The sequence below is a fragment of the Anguilla anguilla genome, chromosome 5, assembly GCF_013347855.1.
Source record: "Anguilla anguilla isolate fAngAng1 chromosome 5, fAngAng1.pri, whole genome shotgun sequence".
Lineage (NCBI taxonomy): Eukaryota > Metazoa > Chordata > Actinopteri > Anguilliformes > Anguillidae > Anguilla > Anguilla anguilla.
Genome location: NC_049205.1, coordinates 54,128,047 through 54,149,066, shown reverse-complemented (window position 1 = coordinate 54,149,066; position 21,020 = coordinate 54,128,047). Strand labels below are relative to the sequence as shown.

Genomic DNA, 21,020 nt, shown 5'->3' with positions numbered 1-21,020 from the left:
TCTCATCCAACAATCACCCGGCTGTGCCACTCCCACTGCGCCCCACAATGCACTGCACCGCACCGCACCACCGGTCATCCAGACTTAGGGGGCGCTTTCTCTCTGCCCTCCTGAGGCCTGGTGACAGCACGGCTCCACGCGGCCGATGGATCAACACGACGAAACCGGATTAGCGATAATGAGCCCTGTGCTGCGAGCGTTCCTCTCTGTTCAGAGGTAATCCCAGGTTAGGCACTGACTGGAGAGGGACTGAAGCGTTAGACTGATGAGGCAGGAAGTAAACCTGCGATGTGCCACGGGCCTTCCTGCTCTGATCAGCTGACCTCTCCACACAGCCCTATAGGGGAATCCCAGCCGTTCAAGCAAGCTGCTGTCAGTGCTCCAGTTCCCAAGGCGATTGATAGAAAAGAGAAAGATGAGGAGAAGCAGTTTGTTATGAAATTGCCTCATCTGGTTTGCTGTTTATTACAGAATTAGCTGAATTCCCCAAATTTTGTCTTGTCTGCTTTCTGCTCTGAGTGTAATATCACTGTAATTACACCATGCTGAATCTGGGTTTAAACAACAGTAATGGGATAAGAACGTAAAATTTGGTTATATTAAGAAATTTTAGACACTAGATAGACCCCTCCTCCAAAAAGACCCTCCCTCCATCTGTGGAATCTCTGCATCTCTCTCTCTTTGTCTTCCGCTCTTTCTCTCTCTCTCCTGTGCCGTCTCTCTCTTCCATTCTTTCTCTCTAATCTCTCTCTCTCTCTATCACTCTCTCCCTCTCATATCGTCCCATCCCACCATGCTTCGCTGCTTCCTCTGTTTGGTCTGTTGCTGCCAGGGTGTGTAAGTAACCTCCATGGTTCCTCATTATGTAGAACAGTAATTAGAATGCACCTGCTGATGGGTGTTATCCTTCAGGTCCTGCTCAGTCATGCACTGTCTGTTCCACTTGCGCATTGTAGCACTGATCATAATTGCACACGATCCCAGTCTAAAATCTGGATGCTCATTTTAAACGCATGTAGTTTGAATCTGTTTCCTGTAGTTTTTGTTCAGGTGTGTGTTAAACTGAGACTACATGTCGAGGCTCCATTTTCTGCATATTTGTTTTGCAGAAATGTAGTTTGTCGGCCTTACCTGACAAACTAAATCTCCCTCAGTCTCTCTCCCTCTCTCTCCTTCCTTCTCTCCCTCTCTCTCTCTTTCCCTTTCTTTCTCTCTCTCTCTCTCTCTCTCTCTCTCTCTCAATCACTCACACACTGCATGAGTCAGAAGTCAAACCAAACTGCCGTCCTTCATTCATAGCCACACACTGGGGCTGGGTATGGGTGTGTATTAAGCGTAGGCTGTGCATGCATGTAGAGATCGCACAATAAGATAATGTGGTAAGTATGATATGCTATTATGGCACATATTATCCTGTTATTTAAGTATTGTAAAATCTGGACTAAACTGATTTTTAATGCTCAGGGGGATTTACTTTTACATATGTTAATTAATGCAGATTTACATCAATGCCCTATTTAGAAGTGTTAATATATCTGTAATTATACTGATGACTTATTTTCACCCTAGATTAAGTAAATGCCTCAGTCTATAAGGTGTCCGTCCACATGGCTATGATGGAAAGAGATTTAATCTTACGCACGCACACACACAGACACACATGCGCACGCGCACACACACACACACACACACTCACTCACACATCGTGTTTCATGTCTGGTTTATATCTGCACTATCTTTCTCTGATCTCCGCTGTGTGCAATCAGCAGACACGGTTCTGAGGTGTATGCATAAAATTTTAGCTGCGATGCTAAATTTCTGTCGGGTTTAACATCACAGCTAAACCTGACAGAAATTACAATGCCCCGCTCTGCACTGTGCATGGATGAGTTAGAGCGTGTCCAAGAGCCTTGACACCGCACAAAAAAAATGGAAAAATAAATTGTGTAAGACAATATTTTATACAAGGATGCTCCTGTGCTGAGGACAGTCAGATTTACTGGAACAGTTACGGCTATGGTTCTGGGTAGACCGCATGCTAAGTGTCACTTTCAGCCGCTGGCTCGGATTCGGATTTGCCTTCAGTCCTGCGGTCTTCTGCAAAATGTCATTTGGCTAATGAACGTCTGCTAACTTTTACCCAGCCTCCAGGAGGCCGTTAAAGTGCAGCGAGAGCGAGCGGAGTGAGATATTTTGCGCGGGCCCCGGCCCCTCCGGGGGGCTTTTCTCTGGTCCGCGGCACGCCGTCTGGGTTTTTGCAGAAGAAAGCCATTTGAGAGTAATGCGTCCTCGTGGGTTTCGGCCCCCCGTGTGGACTCTGCCTGGCGGCGGGCTCCTCCGCGCCGGGCTCCCTCCGTCGGCCTGAGAGACGCGGGGAGGCGGGGAGGTAATGGTGTGTTTCCCCGCTTATGGTCCTCATTACGCCCGTCTGCCAGCCGCGAGGGGGTCTGAGGGCGGAGCGGACCCTCCGCCCCCGCCCAAACCTGTCCACCTGCGGCCCGCCGCCGTTTCCATGGCGAGAGCCATTTCCCAAGCCTGATGGGGGCTGGGGGCAGAAAAAGCAGGAAAGATTCAAATGAAGGCAATGGATCAGCATCCTGCAGGAAACCTCGGGTTTATACCCAACCCCAGTCTCCCACCGCCATGTTTCTCAGATACATTCGGCAGTGCCACTTCTACTGAGAGTCATGTGCCATTACTCCTTGATTTTTTTACAGGTACACGTACATATATAACGCTCAGATAAATTCATTTTGATTCATATCTCAGTTTGGTTCTTTGAGAACATGTTCAGAAACAGGAATAGCTCTCGTGTTCATGCCAGTGTTAAGTATTTTGCTTTCAGGCTGACAAAATGTCAGATAAGCTCAGTAATTTGACAAGGCATATCTGAAGGACGCGCAATTATCCTCCGTGTGTAAATATACGAATATCCTATGAATATAAATATATAATTATCCTGTGAACATTAGCACTGGGGTGCAATTTGGTTCCTATTTCCTGTTTAAGGTGCAGCGGAGTGTGCAAGTTAATGCCGACTGGCTGGATTTGCGAGTGATTAATTCCTGATTAATTGACACCCGGTGATGTACAGCCTACCCTTTCCTTTGTTTCACTCCTCTCTCTCTCTCACAAGGAGTGGAGGATGGGGGGGGGGGGGGAGACAAGGTTATCTCCGGCAATTCAGAATTACAAATTGATGAGCGCTGTAGCTGAAGCGATCACACTTTACCCTGTGAGCCAGTGATTATTTTGTGCCCTGCAGGCCACGCTATGCTATAGGAGCGTTAGCGCCGGGTATATTTCTTACTGATGACATCCGGTGATCTGTGGGCCCCGTGGCGCGTCATTGAGAGCGCCTCCTGAAGCGATAACTTGAGGGACGTCAGCCAAATTGAGCCCACCCGTCTCCCGGTGTACTTATCTCTGCCCTGCCCCTTGAGGGAGAGAGGCATTTATGCCCTGCTGTTACTGCAGACCGCCAGACAGTCAGCTAGCGACAGGCCTGACTCAAGGCTGTGACGTCGAGGCTGTCGGGCCGGGCCTGCCGCGCGCTCCTGCTGAGCACCTTTACTGACTCATCCACAGCCTTTGTGTTTTTAACCTCTGACACGCTAACGAAGAGCTTTGTGTTTATACACACGCGCTCACACACTTTCAGGCGCCCTGTGCTTGGAGCAGGCTGAGTGTGGGATTTTCCGCTGCCAGGGGTCGTAATGGGTTTACGTCGGGACACTTTCCTCTAACGAGCGATTACTTGCACCGTTCTTCCATTGGCTGAAGCGATTCTCTTCTTTCTGCCGCTCCTAAGCTCCACCAAGGTGAAAAGGCACACAAGGGCAAGCACACACAGTCTGATTGCGCGTTAGCGCGTTAGCTCGTTATAGCGGGTTAGCGCCGGCCTTGCTCTCCGTGCCGGCTGTCAGATCTGGCTAGCGGGGAGCGGATTGATGGCGGTTATGTGCAGGACTTGTGATGAAACTATTAGTTACAAAGTGAACCTGTGTTTGAGGATGTCGCCCGGTGGAGGGGAGGTGAATTTTGGCTGGTTTCCACTCTGTCAACATCCATTTCACCCCGCTATAAACCACTTACCGCAAAGACAAGTGCTGGAATTGCAGCAATCTGTTCTTCTGCTCGCTGGGATGCTGTGTAAATGCCTGCTTCTGTCGCCTCTCAGACGGGAGAGAGAGAAATCAGATATCTCCTGATTGTACACTGGCTAAGCAGAAGGGTTTGCAAGATGTTTTTAGTCACAATTTTATTGACTTTTCCTTGAATGTTTTTTAAATAAATATTTTGGCTAGCATTTTTCTACTAGTGTGACAGAGAGGTGCTAGCTGTCTCTTGGATGAAATGTTTTTTTTCTTCAGAATCAAATTAGTTTTTCTTAATATGAAATATATGTATAATTACGCGCTCAGAATAGGGGTCAATTAAATTGTCTGTTTTTAACGCACGCATTTGTGCACTTTCGTGCGTAGTCTGAAACGCATTTGCACGTGACGTGCACACACTCACACTTAAGCAGAAACATACATGCGTGCACACACACACACTCACACACATAGACCAAGACAACATGAATGAACACCCCTTTCAGATATCCGTTAGTGAAAATGTCGTCATGCTGGAAAATCACAAACTCAGCCGTGGTCTTCAGAAGACTGTGGGCTGGAATATTAGGTAGCAGTGCTCAGAAGGGGGCGCTGCTGGGTAGACTGGTAAGGGGCATTCTGGAGAGGAGAAGTAAGAGGTGAAGAGTAAGAGGTGAAGAGTAAAAGAGGAGTAAGAGGGCTGCGTTCGGGATGTGTGGTATTGATGGACCAGACTGGCTATTCAAATTATGACTGCCCCTTCACTTGAAAACTAAGTATCATATTATCCTCTACACAAACACATGAACAGAGAAACAAAGAGGTTCTCAAGCACAAACACAAGTTCACAGACACACAAACGTATTTGTACTCACACACACATACACACACACACACACACACACACATTGTACACTGATTCGGCAAAAGAAATAGTTGTGCTTCTGTCCCTCACCCCAGCCGTGCTCTCTGTTTCTCTTCCTCTGTCTCCCTTTCTCTCTCTCACTCTCTCTCTCTCTCGCCACTTTCCTTGTGAGCTCCATTGTTCATTTGTTTGTTCTCTCTCTCTCTTTCCTCTCTTCTCTTCCCGTCTGTGTACCTAGGCAGCCCGTTGAGTAACTTCTTTGACGTAATTAAACAACTTTTTGCAGACGAGAAGAACGGCCAGGTGCCCCACCCGCCCGGCACACCCGCCACGCCCAACAAACACCCCGCAAACAGCAGGAGGCATGAACCAGAGGCCAATGACTTGGGCCCTAAAGGGGACTCTAATTGCCAATTGGGCCGAGACAAAGCAAAGATGGTGGCATCTGTTGGCGACACAGGAGGAAGCTTAAAAACAGAGTTATAACTAGATTAAAACGACCCCTTCCTAAAATAACCCCTTCCTCGTAGCACATGTGCAGAAAAGCTTGTGGCGTCCACTGCTTCATTGTAAATATTAAAACTACTTTTTGGAAATTGTGTATAGACATACTTTTGTATGATGGAATGACTGTATATAAAATATAAATGAACTTAATATTTTACGAGCTGCACATGCTGGCACACACCAGTCCTGTCCCTTCTCCTTCCCCTCCTCCTGTTCCCTGTTTCCCAGTCCAAAAAAAGAAAAACCCAAACATTTCTACCCAGGTGTTTTTGTATTTTTGTCTCTCGCGCTGCTCATCTGTGTGGTGACCTGCATTGTCTCCAGCAGGAATAATCCAGAGCACCTGTTAAGCTCCGCCTCCTGCCCTGCCCCGCCCCCGGAGTGTGGGATGGATATTTGTTGACAGAGGAACTTTTTGAGGCGAGAAAGCGATTTACCATGGAGACAGACCCTTCATCCTGACTTGATACCCCAACCACCCCAACCAGTGCTCCTCCAGAATGAAGTCCCAGCTGTTTCTACCCTTTCCAAACCCTGCACCCCCCCCCTCCCAATATGAACTATAAGCTATGACAAAACTGAGGAACTAGAGAAAAGCCTTAAAACAACAATGTCCATCTCTCCCTCTTGCAGACATGCTCTCCATCTCTTCCCCCATCTTGCACTCACGCGCACGCAGTCGCATGCACACACACACACACACACACACACACACACACACATGCACACGCACAAATCTCTGGGATTTAATAACAAAAAGAACAAAATCTGGAATCCATAAGAGGACAAATGGGGGAGGTGTCTATGGGAGGCTTATGGCTGATATGGACGCTTTATGGATTGTATTGTTTTCTTTTTAATGTGGACTCTCTCTCTAAATGACTGGGTTTAAAATGTACTGGCTCGATGCCTATGCTGCAAGTGGACTGGAATCCATTTTTCAGAGTCTGGGGTGGGTGGGTGGGTGGGTGGGGGGACACAAATGAATGATCTATTCTGTTGTACAGACTTAAAATGTTTCTTATGTAAAAAATGTCTACTTGTGACGCTATATTTAGCTGTAGGGCCAGCTGTGAAAAACTATTGCCACATGCTTTTCTGTTTTCTTTCCAGTGTTCTGTTATTTAATGGTTTATGTTGTACTTATTTTTATTGAATGTTGGTAGAATGTTCTGGATCTTCAGCTTTATCTCCTCTGTGTTATTTCCTACTGGGAACTCCTTTCATTTTGCCTTTTTCCAGTCTGTGGCCAGGTAATTTAATTCAAGATATTCAAAATCATTTAATATAATCGTGGATATTTTTGTATCTTATTTATTGATTTTTTTCCCTCATATTTTTTAAATTATGTGTGGGTATTTATTTTTTAAACTCTGCTTGCTGAAATTTTGTTATTTATTTACCTTTTTGTGCAGTCGAATTGGGGCAACAATGTTAAATTTTGTCTTTCGTTCTAATTTAAAAGAACAACATGCAGAACAAATGTTTCTTCTCTTTATTTCTGGGTTACTAAGGGAAAAAAATGACTTGTATATGTTTAATAACAACTTACCAGTAATTTAAGAATGTAGACTAGCCTCTTTTAGAGGAAATTATCTTCTATTGATATTTGTCCGTTTCATATCATTGTGCGTGCACGGCAGGTTACGAAAAAAAGACTGCTGAAGCACTTGTCTTGTAAATAGAGGAATCTGGGCTAATTCTTAAAAAACACAGAGGGGACTCCTGCTTTTGGCTTTTAACCTTGTATTACTGTGTGCATGTCAGGTACTGGCTTTTATTTGCATGATATTAATGTGATTGTCCGTTAAAACTGTCTCTTTGCCCTGGCCTGTTTTCTCTCTCCCTTCATTTCAAATGTTGTTGTTTTTTTTGTTTTTTTTAAACCTTTTTTTGTTTTGTTTTTTCCCCTGTCATTTTTTCCTTTCCTCCCTCCTGCTCTTTTATTCTTGTTTGTGCACAAATTTGACAATGCTTCCACTGTACTGTACCTCTTTAAAAGGGGCCCGGGGCTCTCCTCTCTCACACTAAAAACAGAAGGAAGATGCGGGGGAAATGGATTTTAATCAAAAAGAAATAAAGCAATACCGACCTACTGTCATCCTTCCTCTTTTATACTGCAGAAGAAATAATAAAAAAAACTAAAACAGAATGAAATACTTGGATTTGAACGGTGGATACGAAACAGTACACTATGATCCCCTGTAACAGACCTGTGAGCAATTTCAGTACAAAACAAATAAATTCCTTCATTTACAAGGCGTGCGTGTTGCTTTCTGTGCGAGAGCGCTCTTACCCTCGTCCATGTCTCTCAACTTCTTTCCTGAACTGGAATAAGGAACGATTTGGTCCCTCTGCGAAAGCTGACCAGAGCATCTTTCTGACTAAGCCCCCGCTATGATTTAGATAAACGTCACGGCTCACTGGTTTCATTGTGGTCCTGCTGTGTTGCGGATGTATGCTGTGTGTGTCTTTGGGACCTGAAAAATCTTGAGTCTTCCTACAGTCGACAGGGGTGCTCCTCTCCAGTTCTGACTCACACACAGAAATGAGGCATTAAAACGTGATACACAGTAGCACAACTCTGCTTCAAATCTCACAGCTACACACAAATTATTATTTTTTTTTGTGAAGGTATTTCTTACTGGTAATGAACATTTTATGATGAAAATGCAACAGTGCCACCTTGGGGACAAAGAGTGGCATTGCAGCTTTTGGCACCATTTTTCTGCTGCTGTACATACACACAGAATGTTAACATCAGGCTGCTCCCTGCTGAAAATATCATTACTAAAAACACACAGTGTCCATTGGACTATTTGTAAAAATAAATAAAAATTCAGTAAGGACTATACTGTAATCTTCAAAACCAGAATAAACATGGGGCTATATTTACAAATGAAAATTAATTTAAGGGCAATATTTAAACACATAAAACATTTTTTGCACATTTTCCACAGATTTATTGAATGATGATTTGAATTTGATGCAATGCTTACAGGATAGAAAAGACTCCTAATGTTGAACAGCCCCTGTACTCAATAGCTGTGAAAATGTTGCTAAATTCACAGGTAAAGTAGACCAGCCAGGTGGATACTGCAAATAGGTATTGGCTGAGGTGACCTTACTCACTTCACTGCAACGTGCTTTGAGATCCTGCCATCAAAAGTATTTTGTACATTCAAGCCTTTGTTACTGTTGTTATTATCTGTAATAAACTCTGCACCATGATAAGGGTTCTGGTTAAGTCAAAATATGATTTTAAAAGTAGCACGCAAATATGCAAAGATGATACTTTGAACAATAATAAATGGCTACAAGAGATGCCTGTTAGTTGAAAGACATGTTAATAGCAGCCAAGCAGCAACATAGAAAAGGGCAATGTTGCCCTTTGCGCTATGCACTATGTCACTTTTAATAAATGTTAACAGTATACTGGAATAATGCAGAGATGACAGTTAAATGCTGCCTCTTTTTTAAAGTCTCATTTATCAGGCTAAACTCAAGAGTAAATAGAGATGATGCACCAAAGTAAAAACAAAAAAATAAAAACAAGTAGAAAACTTATTCACCAGGAATATCAAACAGCCAGACTGTCACACTTAAATAAAACCAAGTTTCTGATTTAAATTAAAAAATATATCCAAAATAGCATTTTTTTCTCGTCCCATAAAAACAGCCACATGCACGCGCACACACACACACACACACACACACACGCGTTTCATTTCACACTCATTTCTGAGTTCTGACTCCGAGGCTCACTGTAAGGGTTCGTTCTCTTTGCTAGGATCCATGTGTCCCTCCATTCCACCAGAGGGCAGTAGTGTCACAGTGTACTGCCCCTTTCACCTGCACCCAAAAGTCTCTGCAATCTAAGCACAGCGTACAGGGTTGTAGCAGGGAGATAAAAGTCCAGAGGGTGTCAGTACATTCGCCAGCACAGGGACAGTGTCACCGCAGCTCCAAGCAGACGCGCAGTCGCAGTTGCAGACGCAGTCGCAGACGCAAACGCGCTGCGCGTCCCTGTGTTGACCTCATTGGCTCGGCGGAATACGCCTCACACCTGCGAGGTGACGTACAGAGAGCGCAGCCTCTGTGCCAGCGTCGCCTCCAGCCCGTCCAGCGGTGAGTCTCGCCCTGGCCCCCATCGGCCCCCCGAACCCAGGACCAGCCCGCGGAACGACTCTCTCTCCAGCAGCCCCACCATGTTCTGCAGGAAGTAGCCCTCACAGAACGCAACAAGCTCCACAGCCTTGTGAGCCTGCACAAACCACAAGATGGATACAGATTGACAGCTATGTATATAGATAGATACAGAGAACTTTATTTACTAGGCTGAAATTCTCTCGCTTCAAAATCGCCGGTCCACCTTACATTGGTCGAGGCATGTTTTCGTATTTTTTCATGTTCTGGCTTGCACATTTGTAAAGGCTATGAAGCACTTTAAGAGTTACGCTTAGGCTCAAAGAGAAATGGCGCAATAAGATGGCAGACTGAGAATAACAACAAAATCTTTTCATAAAAAGGTTACGGGCTAGGTGTATTTTAAAGGCTCTCCAAGTGTCCAAGTGTCACATACTGTACATACTGTACATATACACCTTTCCTCCCCAAAATCAAATTGTCTCAAAATTGTGTCACTTGTATGACAGACCAGGTCCCATGTACCTCTGAAATTATTGACATGAATATTGGTTGGATTTGGTTACAATCTCACTACTGAAAAAAAAGATTTTACAATGTGTTTTATCCCCAAAATTTAATTTTCACCCAAATCAGGTACTTGATACTTCCATATTATTGCTTTTAAAATACCCCTGAACTGAATATCATTTCAAGACTGTGAAAGCATAGCACATAAATATGCATAGCACATTTGATTGAAGGTGAACCGGCAATTTGGAATCATGAGCTGCGAATTGGGAGCCAACTTCGGCTTCATACTTTATTCGCCCCTACAAAGGGAATTTGTCTTCCACAAGATTAAGGGAATTTGTCTTGCACAAGGTTAAGCAATTATACGATCTTACAATTCCTGCAGTCCTAATCATATAATCTCCCTGTTCAGTCACTACGTGGTACTTCCTTTTTAAGGATTACAATTTATGTGAAGCTATGTGATCCCTGATACAAATGGTCGATGCTTATAATCAGAGCACGGCACATTGGTTGTACATGTTGCAGGTTTTTTTTAGTCAGTAATTAATGAATAAATTTAAATTTTGCTCTGGGTTGGGGTTTTACAGGCTGTATCTCTAGCAAACTTAAAACGATCTGACCTTTGACCTCTGATCCCTCAGATCACTGTACACTCTCACCTTGGCAGTTCGGTAGATGCTCACTGCGTTGTCCAGGTCGATAATCTGTGTGCAGATGATTTCACAGTGTCTCTGCAGCGCCCCCAGCTGGAATAAACTGGCTGCTGCCAGCAGCTGTAGAGGGACAGAACAGCATTATAAATCATTTATACCCACCGAAGCTTCAGTCTTCTGCCGTAGCATTCTACTGTCATTCTCACACAGTGCATTTAATTACTGTCTCTGAATCTTCACATTCGTATCATCCCCAATGTTAATGTGGATACGTTAACAGATATGATAATACATATGCACCCCATCTAAACATGTCACACAATAATTAGTGTTTATAACCCATTTAACATGCATTAAACCGAATTAACATCAGGAGGCAGTGCCTGCTTCGAGCTAATATGCATGTAAATTTTCATCAGCTAAGCAATGAAACTGCTCTGTAAACTGCTCTCACCTCCAGCACGTCGGAGACTGGGCCCTTCACAGACTCCGCCCCCCCGCAGTACAGGTAGCTCATCATCATCTGAAACACAGTGGAAATGAGTCATCAGGAGGCGGGCCCAGGTGTGATGGACAGGACAAGGCAGTGACTCACTGGATCTCTTACGTTCTCAAAGACCAGCAAATCCCTAGAGAAACCATTTTTTTAAAAACCAATTTGGAATCTATAATTTACAATCTGGAATGCCCACTCACATTCACTGTTCACACACTCCATTCATTTGGAGAGAACACAAAAGCTGAACCAAGTAATCGTTTTGAAGGAGTACACCTTTAAAAGCACTCAAACTGCAATCACCCAGTCAACCAGAGGAGTCGCTCTTGTACAATTAAACAATCTCTCTGACTGAAATCCTCATTCACTGCAATCCACAGCTGGTAGAGGCATGGTTAGGAGTTTCAGGGGGGAGAACAGGGCACGTTGCTACACTGCTAACAGTGAGCCACCTTCAGTGAGCCCTCAGGAAATCCACGTCCTTAATTACCTGGAAAATGTGGTACTTGACGTCACCGATCTGGACAGTGTTGCCGTCGTCGGTTCCATCCGACCCACAGGAGCTCAGAAGAGACTTGAACCTGAGCGTGTAAACAAAGGGCAGAAGGTTGGCATGGTGACAGGAAGGTGGTTACTGTTAAACCCCCCACAGTCCTCCCCCTCCCCCCACAGTCCAACAGCAGCGTACCTCTCAGAAGCAGTGATCAGCAGGACCCTGTGTCCATAAAAAGGCCGGCCCTCCACCATGAACGTCACGTCCGACATCTCGCTGTTATTCAGGAAATGAGGATCTGTGCGGAGAGAGAGAAACTCAGCGTCTCTGACGTCAAGCTTCACACTTCAAACACAAATAGTGCGGTGACTCACTATGTGTGCAATTTCCAAAGGCAATTTTGTTATTCTGGGGTGACGAAAATAAGAATTAAAAACAAGTTGGAGCACAATGAAAACACTAGAACCTAGAATTTTACTTTCACTGCGCATCCAGAGGTTTGCAAAAATGAATGCCAAATTAATAGTTTAAATGTGTATTGACGCAAATGAATGAAGCAGCTATGATTTACATAGAGCATATCACAGCTTGGCAGCATTCAAAAATGTATCATTCTCACCTGCAAATTATTAATTCAAGTTATCCCTAATCTGCTCAAGCCTCAGAATATCACTGCTCCCCAACAAAGCAAGTAGTCTTTGTGTGTGTGTACTGTGTAATAATCCAAGGTAAATTCGTTTGGACATTCTATTGAAAATGTTGGGGTGTCAGGCACAATTCATTGAAGCCCTGGGTTTTACATTGATATGTGTTTGGTTAGTGTATGCCTGTATTTTGTGAATACAGTGAGTTGGTAGAGCAGACTCCATTACCCAGCTGAGCAGACAGGGTCACTTTCACCTCTGGGACCTTAGGCAAGGGGGCGGAGCCATAGCAGTGACTCAGGGTGGAAGCCACTTGCTGGTTTATAGCATCATTCTGGAGGAAGTAGAGCAGACATGCATCAATGAAAGCCATTGAGAAGTGTATACTGCATGACTTTACTACTGGTGAAAGCGAGTGGACATGTGATCAGTGCCCCTTGCTATTGGACAGAGCTACAGACATGTACACTATATTTATCCTTAAGCTTTGGAGTAAGGAGGAATATCTCAAACTATAACTGCAAATGAAGAAACAACGTATGTATCACAAGCTCAAAACATCCCACTGAAATAAAAGGTCACCTCGATAGAAATATGATTATTGTCATAAAGTACAGAATATAATGGAAAGATGTCACACGTTTTTCATCTGTTTGTTTTGGCACTGGTACATTCGTACAGGACTGAGAGCAGCTTTGAGTCATAGCCCTGCACTGTGTCTGCACCTTGCTGGTCCTCAGGATGGTGAAGAGGAGGGGCAGGCCTACGCAGACCAGCTCCTCGCAGTAGTCCTCCTCCCGGATGGAGGTGAACTCCCTGAGGAGAGAGAGAACCACGGCGGGACGAGCCTGATGATGAGCACTGCGCAGGGACTCCAGCCACACGTGCAGCTTCCAGGGCACACCTGCGTTACACAGAGAACACAGTCACTTAACACAGAGAACAAAGTCACTTACACACACAGAACACAGGCTCATTTACACACACAGAACACAGGCTCACTTACACATACAGAAAACAGGCTCACTTACACACAGAAAACAGGCTCACTTACACACAGAGAACACAGACTCACTTACACACAGAAAACACAGGCTCACTTACACACACAGAACACAGGCTCACTTACACACAGAGAACACAGTTACTTACACACAGAGAACACAGGCTCACTTACACGCAGAGAACACAGTTACTTACACACAGAGAACACAGGCTCATTTACGCTCAGAGAACACAGGCTAACCCAGACACAGAGAACACAGGCTCACACACAGCGAACACAGGCTCACTTACACACTGTGAACACAGTCACTTACACACAGAGAACACAGGCTCACTAACAGTACACGCAGAGAACACAGGCTCACTTACACACAGAGAACACAGACTCACTTACAGTACATACAGTGAACACAGGCTCACTTACACAATAAGAACACAGACTCACTTACACACAGTGAACATAGGCTTACTTACACACAGAGAACACAGACTTACTTACACACAGTGAACACAGGCTCACTTACACACAGAGAACACAGGCTCACTTACACACAGAACACAGGCTCATTTATACACAGAGAACATGGTTACTTACACACAGAGAACACAGGCTCATTCACACACAGAGAACACAGGCTCACTTACACACAGATAACACAGACTCTTTTAAGGGCTGTCACATTAGAAAACTCACTTTCTGTAAGAATGTCTTAAGGCCGAATTTCTTTTATTTAAAAATATTATAAAATGTTTCAGGCTTTCAGGATGATTGTCAAATCACTCAACAAGGTATTCAAAACGTTTAAGTACCTCATCAATAGTCTCAAGTTTAAATGCACTTTTCAAATCCTTGATTTTATTTATTTTTATTTTTTCAAGGATTTTCAAGGAGCGTGGGGTATTTTACCAAATGCTTTTTAAAATGAGCCTGCATGCCCTGGGTCTGCCCATGCACCGGTGATCACCCCCCTGCCCGCCCCCCCCCCACCCACACCCACACCGTACCCAGAGCACGCAGCTCCACGGTGACGTCCAGGTAGCCGTGCTCGGCGCTGAAGTAGCTGGCCTCCTGGAGGGCTTTCCTGCGGGCCCTGCAGAGCCTGAGGCCCCCGCCGTTAGAGACGGAGCTGGGGCTGGGGGGCGGGCCCCCCGCTGACCGCTCCCCCTCCCCGCCCCCGACCCCGCCCTGCTCCCCCTCCACCCCCTCGGCCAGGATCTCTTCCAGGGAGAGCACGTCCTCCTTCACCTGCTGCGGCTGGGTCAGCAGCTTCCGCAGCACGTTCCTGAGGGAGGGGGGCATCGCGCCATCAGGTTACCATGACTACCATGACTCTGCACAGACAGCCAGTCAGAGTCCAGGCTGCAGCCGAGCACAAGGTCAGAACAATCTCGGACTGACGCACATAAAAGTTCTATAAATACATACAGTACCTCTGGCTTGGGTCATGCAATAAAATGGAGTATGTGCAGTCTAATACACACATCTAATGCACACATTCTAATCTGGACATTTCAGAATTCAGCAGCTGCTTCAGGGAGATGTGGAATTCACTGCAAGCTGGGAGGAGTGGCACTGTGTTTAACTTTTATAATCTACCCTTAGCTAAAGTTTGATGTGCCTGTGACAATTCTCAACGTTGATCTAGTGTTTTATGAGTTCTCATGCTCTAGTGCACAATGAGTGTTTTTGTGTGTCTAATTTAACACCTCAGGGGCCACTGTGTGTTTCAGCGTATCTGACTGAACACCTCAGGGGCCACTGTGTGCCTTTAGTGTGTCTGTCTGAACATCTCAGGGGCCACTCTGAGCTTTCGCGTGTCTGACTGAACATCTCAGGGGCCACTCTGAGCTTTAGCATGTCTGACTGAACACCTCAGGGGCCACTGTGTGGGCGTACCTGTGTCCGTGTGCCGCTGCGTGACTGAAGCAGTTCATGTCCTCGTAGAGCGACGATGTCAGAGCGTTCCCATCATGCCCTCTGAGGAGGGGGTCAGCCCCACGCGCCAGCAGCAGGCTCACCATCTCATAGTTACCTGGAGACACAGGGACAGACAGGTGAGTCGGTCAAGGGGGGGCGTACCGCTGCACGGTGGTGCTCTCAGAGGGAGACTGGGGTATTATGACATCACACAGGGAATCTTCTTTCCCAGCAGAGCTATATATAGCCATATGGAAAACCCTTGCTCGGGATTTGGCTTAAAGACTTAGATCCAACCACATGAGCGTGCATGAGCCTGCCTGTGGCACAGAGCCTTTTCCATGCCCAGTGCATCCAATCGCCCTCATTAATCCAGCCTGGCAGCGGCGTCATTTTTGCCCCTGATTTACAATAAAGTCATCTTACACTGCATGCTTTGTAAGTCAGGTCACAGACAGATGTTTGAGTCTCGCCACAGAGACCCACGCCGGCTGGTCCCCATGGCGATGAGTGGGCGGGGCCGAGCGGAGCGCCACACCCACCTGCCGCGGAGGCCAGCTGCAGAGGGGTTTCGCCACCGCTCCCCTGCCCGTTCCGGACCGCCGCGCCCTCCACGCTCGCACCCGCGTCCAGGAGGAGCTGAGGACAGAAAGCAGGGTTACATACTCTGTCTCTGCCCAAGCAGCTCAGCTCAACTCATAATGACATAACAGCATGAAGGAAAATCATTTCCTCAGTAAATATCCGGCTGTATGCATCATGCGCAGTTCATTAAAAATGTATGGTGTGAAAGTCAGCATTTGCTAAATGCCTAAAACGTCAAGAAAAAAAATAAACGCTTCACTCTGATTGGCTGAGAGCCACATTCTGAACAGAGCCTCACCTGCACCACGGAGATGTGTCCGTGCAGCACGGCAAACGTGAGCGCCGCCCAGTGGCGGCTGTCGGGATGAACAGAGGGGTGCCTGGGGGAGCAGCCGGGGACCTGGGACAGACCAGAGACCAGCTTACAGACCAGAGAAACCACACGCTACTCCACACGCTAGGGCACCAGACCCCGCACTTTTACACAGCAGTCCCCCCCGCCTCAATCTATCAGCACCCTGCATAAGCCTACCAGCACTGGCATTAATGACCCAGCACCAGCAGCTGTGAAGAACAGGGTGGAAAAGTAAACAGACTGCGAGCTCACTGCATGTGAAAACTACTGGTTCTGATATGCATATGTTCTCTAGTTAGCATTTTAGCTTTACTTGTGAGAAACGTATTTTAAATACATACCACAACATGTGCTGCATGAAGAAATGTATTCAGTGAAATGTGCTATTTTTGGGTTCATCTCAGCACCCCTTTGCCCTAGAGACATTCTATATGTCTATATGGAAAAATGTGATGTATTTTTGTTATTTCAGAACAGGTTCAAGTTGGTATTTACCGCCACATCAAGGTTAGCCCCGGCGTCAATCAGCATCTGGACCAAGGCCTCGTCCCCCGCTGAGCAGGCATGCATGAGCGGCGTCATGCCCTGCAAACAACACCGGAGTCAGAATCACACCGCTGTTCACCACCACTGTACATCAACAGACAGTGCTGTACCTGTTCCTCATCTGATAGGGCTGTACCATCTCCTGATGAGTGCTGTACCTGTAAATGCTTGTAGTTGTACATGAGAGTGCTGTACCCATTCCTCATCTGATAGTGTTGTACCAGTAAATGCTTGTAGTTGCACATGACAGTGCTATAGACCTGTACCAGTAAATGCTTGTAGTTGTACATGACAGCGCTGTAGACCTGTACCTGTGAATGCTTGTAGTTGTACATGACAGCGCTGTAGACCTGTACCTGTGAATGCTTGTAGATGTACATGACAGTGCTGTAGACCTGTACCTGTGAATGTTTGTAGTAGCACATGACAGTGCTGTAGGCCTGTACCTGAATGCACTGACCCTTACCTGGTCATCCATGGTGTTGACGCCCTGCGGCCCCAGCAGGGCGATGGCCTGGCCGATCAGGTCCGTCCGGCCGCAGTTGAGCATGCGGAAGCCCAGGTCCAGCTGGAACCGGTCGGCGGCCGCTTTGGCTTCCAGGCCCCTGAAGGAGCTGGAACAGCATTCCGGCCTGGGGGGGGGGGGGGACATTTATAACACCATGGCCAACAAAAAGCAACCTGCTTTCAGTCACTTAACAGCAACGTGCTGCCACTGGAAGCTTGGTCTTTCCCTGCACCAGAACACACTGCTACTCAGAAAGGATCTATTTAATGCAATACTGAGCTGAGGTGAGTCGTCTGTATTTTAGGGAATTGCACTAAAAACTGAAGACTTTTTAGTTTTAACTGAACCTAAACCCATGTCTGTAGTCACATGAGGGATTTATTTTACACAAATCGTATAATTGATCTAAAAGTGAGTCTACAAGTGGGTGAGTGAGTGAGTGAGTGAGTGAGTCCACTGGTTTTAGAGTGAGTGATGCTATGGTGCCATGTATCACAGAGTGCAGAAGCACTATCATTATGTCACTGTAGAACTGCTCACTAACAATGGCATACAATCATAGGGCTAACAAGCAAATTAACAGAATGCAGTTTGTACTGTAATCAGAAAACTGAGACATATTTGGAAGAAATGCAGTCTGCAGGCCAAAAGATAATGAGGGGACTGATGTAGTTTCCAAAGCACGCAGGGCTGACGTAGTTCTGTCTTACCTCAGCTGTCTGGGCTCACAGTCTAGCCCTGGGAGGAGCTGCCGGGCTGTCTGTCTGACATCATCACTGTCAACCAATAGGCTGCGGCGGTGCTCAGCATGAACGATAGCAACCCTCATCCACTCCATCAGAGGGGGGAGGAGCAGGAAGGGCCTGAGGGATTGAGGGATGGCGGGGGGGCGTTAGTATTAACCAAGTGAGAACACATCTACTTCAGAAAAAACCTCAACCGTATTGGCTGATTCCATCTTCCCCAGGATCATGTGAAAACCCTCTCTGTCTCCAGGTAGAAACTATGAGACCTACTTTCAGTAATTCCGCTGGAAAATTTCTGGAGTCGTACACATAGATGGTGGTTAGAGTATGTTTCCCCATTTCACTGTAAAAAGCACTTAGAGATGATTAAATGAGATATATATATATATATATATGTATGCAATTAACAGTCTTTGCTTTCACCAGTTGATACGATGGGCATCCCTCTATGCTTTGATCTCCCAGACCTCAACTGCAGCAGGAACTCTGGCACGACGGTTACATTTTAAAAGGTGGCTTCTCTGACATGAATGGCCTGCCTTTATTTATTTATTTATATTTTGTGGTTTGGAGGGGAATAACTTCCCCTACTGTGCCAGTGGGGAAATGTGAAGAAAGAAAAAACGCGCGAGGAGCCTTGGCAGTCCTTGGAACATCTGTCTCAAAGCCAGCATTGAGGTATCCGCAGCATCACAAAGTCAGCATTGAGACATCCGTCACAGAGCCGGCATTAAGCGGCATCCGTTTGGCGAGAGGCGCCGGGGAGAACTGAGAGAACACTCCGGGCCTTCTGGGAGATGGGGAGATGGAGGGAAAGGAAGATATCGACGGAAACAATCGCTGCATTGGAAACGCATTAGTATCGCAGTGCCACAGTAAAGAAACAGCTTCTGTGCAGGGGACTGAGATACCGTGCATCTCTGCTTGACTCAGCTTACATTGTATAATCAAGGCCTGTGTTTTAAGAAGAAAAAAAGAAAGAAAAGACGATAAGTGAATGATAAAGGACATACACAAAGAGAGCAGGCACATCAAGAAATGAGTTAATTATGAACAGCCTTTTCATCCTCAACATGCACATCAACATGCTTGCCTCACAAACACTACAGGCCAATTGTACCAAACTGCTACTGTAATGTATGGAGTTGACCTGGTCCCATACCCACCAAAACATCAGGGTCTATGGAACAACCTGGGTATGCTGCAGCAGTATTGTCAGAAATAGACCCTGGTGGCAAACCTAGACAATTAGAAATCCACATAGGCTCACAAGATTCTATTCACAGTGATTGCAACTACAGGCCTGCACACTTACAACTAAGCTCGCTTTAGTCTGTATAGACATATTTTTTCAAAAAGCAGCATTATTATATTATATGTACTGCAGATGCTCATCAGTGCTTTTTTTGATTTGACATGATTTGTAGGGTGAAGACAGAAAGAATGAAGACACAGAATGATTGTGTTCAGATGATGATAACACGGCTCTGTGTAGTTCCTATGTGTTGCTACCCCAGGGCCCAGTAGACAGAAGGATTCTCTCCCTCTGTTTCATGTCACTCACACAAAGAGCTGTGCCCCAAGGGCTGCATGCTGGGAGGGGGGGGGGTGACATAGAAATTCCCCCTCCCCCCCCCCCCCCCATCACAACTAACAAATAGAGGCTTCAAAGAACTTGTGACTCTTCCTCAACACACTGTCAGACACCCCTCCCCCTGCTGCTACACCTCCAGTCCCAGAAGGTGATGAGATATGTGCCAATCATAAAAAAGGGGAGGGGCTCATTCCTGTTCCACATTAATATGAAGCTAATGAGCTCTGCTGGGAGCCAAGAGAAGAGAAGAGAAGAGAGTTGCGCAAGATGAAACAGTGACATCCCAGGAGGACGTTCCGGTCTTACTCACATATGTAAATGGCTGATGCCAAAAAATGATGCAGATGTTTCATAAATAACCCAAATCCACAAAGGACACATGGAAGGAGGAGTGTAAAAACAACGGAAGAAATTTCCCACATGAATGTCTCTCCAAGGGCAAAAATGAGGGAAGATAAAAAAAATGTGCACTCAAAATAGAAATGTTAAACCCTTGAGACATTCCTGCCTATGGATTTAAAAACCATCTTGATCTCAGCTTCATTATCAAACACAGTGTGTGTGTGTGTGTGTGTGTGTTCTTTTAGTAAAGTTAAACCTAAAAAATACTTCCTTCACTGAAGATTCAAGGGAATGAAAAGGGAATATGGAACACTGTATGAGGAACACATAATGTATAAAACAGAGTTAACAGAAAATTTAAGAAAACTGTGAAACTGAATAAAGGTCAAAGGGATTATAATGAGGAAAAGAATGTGAGTGAAATTAAAACAGAACCATGGCAACAAGCATATCCTGCCCCAAACAGAAAGCTTGTTCCTAACACGTGGCATCCAACCACATCACACAGATGGACTTCATCAATGAATACTGAAAAATTCAGCAAACTTATTGTTTATCAAATTTGTCTTCTACAAAATTCACAAACTGGATCTAACCCTAACCCTAACTTTGAGATGCATGATTTCTCTTTTTAAATATCAAAGGAATACAGGAATAGCAAACTAAAACAGCAGGTCTCTTCCTGGGATTAGGGGGGGAAAAAGCTGCCCTGAGCAGATGTGATGACCATCCCAATTCTGGCATCAGTTAAAAAACAGTTGTGTGCGTTTGAGTGTGTGAGTGCTGGCTCGCTCAGCTTCTCAGTAAATGTTCATAAAATGCATACAAAATGGAAAACAGGCCAGAACTACAGAACGCATCAACCATTTATCGCAATTATCCTGGAACCCTTGAATCTGATCTTATAATTGCATGACTGCTACGTGAAAGAATGCCACCAGATCTGAAGAAGGAACTTTTTTTTTTTTTTTAAGTTCGCTCTTATCTGAGGGTAAAAAGGCGAA

The 21,020-nt window shown here is 45.5% G+C and overlaps 2 protein-coding genes across 10 annotated transcripts in view; one reads left to right on the top strand and one right to left on the bottom strand.

Annotated features, from left to right (window-relative positions):
• The window catches only part of LOC118227886 (serine/threonine-protein kinase BRSK2-like), a 109,203-nt gene extending 102,784 nt beyond the window's left edge, over nt 1-6,419 (top strand). For 3 of the 7 annotated variants that reach the window (XM_035418895.1, XM_035418891.1, XM_035418893.1), the window contains one exon: nt 5,201-6,419. In XM_035418895.1, the coding sequence (XP_035274786.1) occupies nt 5,201-5,448 (248 nt within the window). In that variant the 3' untranslated portion in view covers nt 5,449-6,419. The remainder of the gene's footprint in view (nt 1-5,200) is intronic. The other 4 variants (XM_035418892.1, XM_035418894.1, XM_035418898.1 and 1 more) reach the window with 3 other exon arrangements.
• Nucleotides 6,420-8,417: 1,998 nt separating this feature from the next.
• Nucleotides 8,418-21,020, bottom strand: part of LOC118227885 (ankyrin repeat and BTB/POZ domain-containing protein 2-like) — a 41,901-nt gene continuing 29,298 nt past the window's right edge. For all 3 annotated transcript variants that reach the window (XM_035418888.1, XM_035418889.1, XM_035418890.1), the window contains exons 4-17: nt 18,045-18,197; nt 17,293-17,458; nt 16,776-16,865; nt 16,224-16,325; nt 15,883-15,979; nt 15,320-15,455; nt 14,428-14,705; nt 13,143-13,321; nt 12,646-12,751; nt 11,969-12,071; nt 11,771-11,861; nt 11,239-11,307; nt 10,791-10,904; nt 8,418-9,733 (exon numbers count right to left, since the gene is read on the bottom strand). In XM_035418888.1, coding sequence (XP_035274779.1) covers nt 9,530-9,733; nt 10,791-10,904; nt 11,239-11,307; nt 11,771-11,861; nt 11,969-12,071; nt 12,646-12,751; nt 13,143-13,321; nt 14,428-14,705; nt 15,320-15,455; nt 15,883-15,979; nt 16,224-16,325; nt 16,776-16,865; nt 17,293-17,458; nt 18,045-18,197 — 1,888 coding nt within the window. In that variant the 3' untranslated portion in view covers nt 8,418-9,529. The remainder of the gene's footprint in view (nt 9,734-10,790; nt 10,905-11,238; nt 11,308-11,770; nt 11,862-11,968; nt 12,072-12,645; nt 12,752-13,142; nt 13,322-14,427; nt 14,706-15,319; nt 15,456-15,882; nt 15,980-16,223; nt 16,326-16,775; nt 16,866-17,292; nt 17,459-18,044; nt 18,198-21,020) is intronic.